At 45.4% G+C, this 5482-nt stretch overlaps 1 protein-coding gene across 1 annotated transcript; it reads right to left on the bottom strand.

Annotated features, from left to right (window-relative positions):
* Positions 1 to 452: 452 nt before the first annotated feature.
* Positions 453 to 599, bottom strand: TNP1 (transition protein 1). The gene has a single exon (XM_028112259.2). It carries the CDS (start codon positions 597 to 599, stop codon positions 453 to 455), a length of 147 nt encoding a protein of 48 aa, XP_027968060.2.
* Between the last annotated feature and the right edge of the window lie 4883 nt (positions 600 to 5482).

The following is a 5482-nucleotide window of genomic DNA, read 5'->3' as shown; positions in this document are numbered from 1 at the left end:
CCCATTTTCCAGCCAAAAGATCAACAAAGGAAACATTTTCAGTTTTCAAAATTTTATTGAGATGTTGAGGAGAAACAGCCAACATATACATTCCTCATTTTGTCACAATTGGCATTTTACCCACACGATAGGCTCTTCTCTGGCTGTCATCCTCTCATTGCTCCCTGGTGCTGTATGAAGTTCACCAGGACAGAGCCCCCAGGTGGCATCAAAAGTGGGAGCGGTAATTGCGATTGGCTGTAGGGGAAGGACATGTTTGCAACAGGGACACTCGTTAGAACACCCCCCCCCATTCTCCTCTGCCTGCCCCAGTAGGAATTGAACTGGAAATGAAATTCTCAAATTGATTTGCCACCTGCTCCCATGAGATTTTGGGTCCAGGAAAAGCTAACTCCAAGAGGGAAGGGCCCCTGGGGTGAGTCCCCCATGTCTGATTGCTTGCCTGCTGGTCCCTACTCACCATCATCGCCCCGTTTCCTACTCTTCAGGCTGCCCTTCCGGTATTTTCTTTTGCTGCCACCTCTCTTCACTCCCTTGTGAGGAGCTCGGTTCTTGACCCTCCTCATGCCATGGCTCTTTAATTTGCGGCTGGTCGACATTGTAATTTCTGCCAAAATGAGGGGCTTTGCAGGGCCTGGAGGCCAGGAGTCTGGGTATTTAAGGCCTTAGCCATTGTGACTGTGAAGGGGTGTGGCTTAGCAGGTGGGTGGGGCTCCACTGTGATGTCACTGGCCTTTGTTACATTTTGGTCATATAAGAGAAATAAGGTGGCCCCTCTAATGCAGCTCAAGGCTACCCTCAATTTTGAGGCCCTTTTCATGCTAAATGAGAATTTCCAGACAGGTGTTATTGAGCAATTCAATTTCAGCTCTGTGCCAGGCATCTGGGGAGTGTAAGATACCATTAGAATAGGTATCTCTTGCCTGTAGGAAATTTAATGGCTGTTGAGTGTGGGTACATGCATGTGTGTTTAAATCTCTCTTACAGCACTGAGAGATCACAAATATATTTCTGTAAGGCCGTAACTCTAGGAAACCCAATTCAATATGAGCAAAATATAAATATTCCTTCTCTTTCATCTATGACACTATGGGGTGAGTAATTTTGTGGGACTGTCCTGTGCATCGGAGGATGTTCAGCAGTATCCCTGACCTCTACCCATAGATGCCAGTAGCTGTGACAACCAAAAATGTTTCCGAACATTGACTTGTGGGAGGGTTACAATCACCCTCTGTTGAGAACCATTGGCTTCACCATTTAAAAAATATTCAGTCATCAAATACTTATTGATCATCTAGTATATGCCATGCACTTAAGTGCTAGAAAAATGATTATGGATAAAACCAGACATAGACCTGTGGTGGCTTTCAGCTTCATCAGGGAGAAAGCCATCAGAAATCTACACAAATCAGTAAATAATTACTTCCCAACAGGGTGCAGGATAATTACCTTTTGACATGGTGCAGGATGAGGTTGGAGAGAGAAGCAGAGACCAGACTAGGCTCACGGGCATTGGGAAGCCATGGAAAAATGTTTACATATGTAATGTGACAAGATTAGAGGCTGCTGGGTGGAAGGTGGATTGATGGGGATGTAGAGTGAATAAAGGGAGACTCTAGTGCCAATAGTAGTGGTTCAGGAAAGAGAAATATTTGGATATATTTCAATAATGGATCAGGCCTGGCCAGAAATTGTGTTGATCAGGATGTAGAGATGTGGACAGGAGATACAAACTTGGTAATGGATGGACTGGCTTTGGCTGGTGACAGCAGAAGGTGTAGAAGTTGTGGCTTTTCTGTGTAATATAGCTATCTGGATGCTGGTGCCACTCCCCAGGATAAAGGCAAGGCATGGGGACAGTGATCATCATGCATTTTGGTTTAAAACATTTCAGGTTTGAGATGGCTTTGAGATTTCAAAATAGAGATATTGCATGATTGCTGAGTTCATGGGTGTGGAGCTCCAAGTGGAAGCATGAGCTGGAGATATCCACTGTCTTCAACTTCCCCAGCAAGATTCAACAAGATTCTTCTTCCTCCTTCATACCTTATATTCAGTCCTTTGAAAAACATTTCAGTAGAACTTGGTCATTACTCCCTCTTTCTGTCCCTCCTTCTTTCTCCCCTGCCATCATCCTCATTCGAGAACCAAGCACCTTGGGCGCCTGGTTGGCTCAGTTGGTTAAGCAACTGCCTTAGGCTTAGGTCATGATCCTAGAGTCCCGAGATTGAGTCTCCTATCTGGCTCCTGGCTCAGCAGGGAGTCTGCTTCTCCCTCTAACCCTACCCCCTCTCATGCTCTCTCTCTTTCAAATAAATAAATAAGATCTTAAAAAAAAAAAAAGAACCAAGCACCTTGCACGCATCAGGTTCTTAGCAAAAGTTGGTTGAATAGAAAAGAGAACTAATTCAAGTTCCACTCTTGGCATTTCTGATGTCTATAGGTAAAATGACAAGTCATGTTTTGAAACTTAGATTCCTTGAAAAGCCATCATAAGTGACACTTTCCATTATCCTGTTTCCAGGTGGGTTCTGTTGGAGACTTTGATTCACTCAAAGAGGGAGGAACTCCAGGAAACAGGCTGCAGTCTTACCTTTTTGTTTCTTGGGACTTTCCTGTACACTCCAGCCTTGTTCCTCTTACAAGCAAGTTCCGTGAAAGCAGAAGTTTAAAAATCGTGTTTGCTGCTCTATGTTCTCGAGGCCTTGAACAATCCTGCCACAGAGCAGGAGCCCAAGAAGGGCCCAAGAACGGTTGAATAAATAAAAAGTCCTTCGATTTTTCTTACTAAATCCTCCCCATTTTGTCCCAACTGTCCAAGGAAGCCTTCCTTGACTTTTTAGATTTTCACTGTTCTTTGTAATTTTCCCATGCTCATGGTCCTTAATAGTGTTCTCAAAGTCAACCAAACCTAAGTGTGTGACACCCTGTTCCATGCCCACATTGCTGTGTAGTGTGCATGAGTCTGATCTCAAGAGGAGGCAGTGTGTCTTGGTTCTTGTCTTGATTGTGCCCTAAGTATCGCTTCTCTGGATTTCAGCTCCTTTATTTTGTAAATAAACTGGTTGGGTTAGGTGATCTCTGACATTATCTGATTTTGCGGCAGGCACCTTGTAGTTAGGGGTTGTATTTTTTATTTCTACCCCATTTTCCATGGATACTGACATACTCCACGGTAGGTGGTCAATAAACATTCATTCATTCTCACTCCTTGGGTATAATGAGGACGGACAGTAAGACACAGAATGACTCAGAATACCACGTAGGAGCATTTCTAGACAGGGAAGGGTCAAAAAGACATTGTCTCCATCGTAGGCCCCATTGCTCCTGAGCCTGCTGACTAAAGCATTTGCAGAGGAACTGGACTCTTTAGTTGGAAAGACATTTTCTGGATGGTCCTGGGGACTGGATAGTATTTCTCTCCCCACTGCCCCGAGTCCATCCCATCCCCAAAGATCCACTCTGCCCATGGGAAGCTGAGGTCACAGGGAATAAGGCAGCCAGACTTGAGAACTGATGAACAAACAAAGAAGAGTCCCCTTTCACCTAGGATTAAGGAGTTTGGTTTCAGACACCCATGCTGAGAAACTCCAGCAGCAGAGAGCCCAGTGTGGGGGGAGACACTTGCATGCCAGTCAGGGCTGGGGTTGTGGGTATTTGGGTTGGCTTCTGGCTTAGGACTCCTGGAGTGAGGACAGAGCAGGGTTGAGCAATGGGCACTGCTGCCTGTCTCTGTTTCTCTTTCCATTTCTGCCCCAGTGTTGCTTGAGCCAAGGGCAATTTAGATAGGGCACAATGAGTTCACTCCTGACCTTTAGTGGACCCGGAGCCAACCTTATTTTGAGAACTGTTTGTGAATCCAGTCTGCTGACTATCTTCTTATCTCTAATTCTGCTCTTTTTCTTTCTTCTTCTTCTTTTTTGCATGATGAAACTGAGGCACAGAGTGGTTACATGAGCTCCTTCAAATAACCCAGCACAGGAGGAACAGAGTTGCCCAATAAAACGATTTCCTCCATACTTTGGCTTCCCTGGTGGGTCTTAGTTTTGTTTCTCTTGATGCAAGGAAATGGATATTTTCTGATATTGCTAAGGGGACATGGAGAGAGAACTGAAGTCCTTGTCTTTTTAGAAGAGGAGCTATCAGCCCTCTCTCTCTTGGGGCTGAGTGTTATCTTGCCTGAAAACAGGTGGTAAAACAGAATAGTAGTCTTTATCTCCCAGAAGGATGGCCAAAGTGGTACTGTGGGGAAGAGGTTGGAAGACAGCACTCCCAATGGCCCCTCTCTTAGGTTAGGAAGGGGCAGGAGATTTGGGCATCACTGTTTTGAAAGTCAAATCTCTAGTGGAGTCCCATTTCACCTCTCCAATTCAAACTCACTCCATTAATTTTCCTGGTTAGTCCAACAGATGTCTTCCCAGGGCTGGATCTCTCCAGCAGGCCGGGAATTGGGGCTTATTAAGAAGGAAAATGCAAAAGTTGATGACAGTCCTTACACATGTCGATGACTCAGTCTGAATCCCTCTCTAAAACCTAAGTCTCTCCAGATGTTGACCTCAGCTGAGAAGTGGGGACCTTCTACCCTGTTCACATGCACGCCCTGTCTTCTTTGCTCTTGCTCTTGCTGCTGCCACTGCTGTTTGGGCAGGCGAAGGGGGCTCAGGAGCAGGCTATGGGATGAAAAAGCTGCCGAGAGAGGGGTGTCACCAGGGGCAGAGGTTTCTGAGCTCAGGACTCATCTGATGTCTCCAGTAAGGAATAAAGAGAAACCAGAGCCCAAAGTCAAGGAAGGAGGGACCTCAACTCCACTTGCCTCTTTCAGTCCAGTTCTGGGAAACAAGGAAGCATCTTGGTTCTGAGGATGTCTGAGTTCTGCCTGAAGATTTGTTGGGATTCTTTCCCATTTGTCCTTCAGGCTCTTTTCCCATCCTTTTTGACTGCTTTCCCAAACTGTTTTTCTGTAAACGATTTCTGTTTTCCAGGAAGAGAGAGTTTGGGCTGCTAAAAGGTAAGAGACACATCATAAGACCAGTGGCCCTGGGAGGTTCCTCAGGAGTCACCTGGACCCCCTCCTTTTGGCTGCCAAGAGGCTTGTCCAATGGCTGCATCCTGGCAGTGCAAGAGCCATGGTTAGACCCAGAATTGCTGATTCCCATGCCAGAGACTGCCCACTGCTCCTTACTGCCTTCCCTGCTGGAGTAGATATGGCCTTCACTCTCTTTCTGTTTGCCTTTTCTCTCTTACATGTGCTGCTAGGATCACAGTGAAGGAATCTAATACTGAAGGAAGATGGAGTACTCGTCAGAGGACATAGTGAGTTCTTAGATGTAGAGTGTGAATTTGGAGGTCTTCTGCACAAGTTTGAAACTCTCGCTTGGAGAGAATTCAAAGTTTTGTTTTTCTTGTTATTTTTGAACTTACAAAAAGTTATTTGAATACATCCATTCCCTTTGTAACTACTAATGATAAGGCCACATGCTGT

The sequence above is a fragment of the Eumetopias jubatus genome, unplaced genomic scaffold, assembly GCF_037043125.1.
Source record: "Eumetopias jubatus isolate StellerSeaLion01/CBP00866 unplaced genomic scaffold, mEumJub1_p1.0 scaffold_3, whole genome shotgun sequence".
Taxonomy (NCBI): domain Eukaryota; kingdom Metazoa; phylum Chordata; class Mammalia; order Carnivora; family Otariidae; genus Eumetopias; species Eumetopias jubatus.
The sequence above is the reverse complement of the archived record's forward strand: the minus strand, read 5'-3'. Positions and strand labels throughout refer to the sequence as shown.

Excerpts from the sequence above, each read along its gene's own strand:
- TNP1 (XM_028112259.2), bottom strand. The coding sequence starts at position 599 with ATGTCGACCAGCCGCAAATTAAAGAGCCATGGCATGAGGAGGGTCAAG.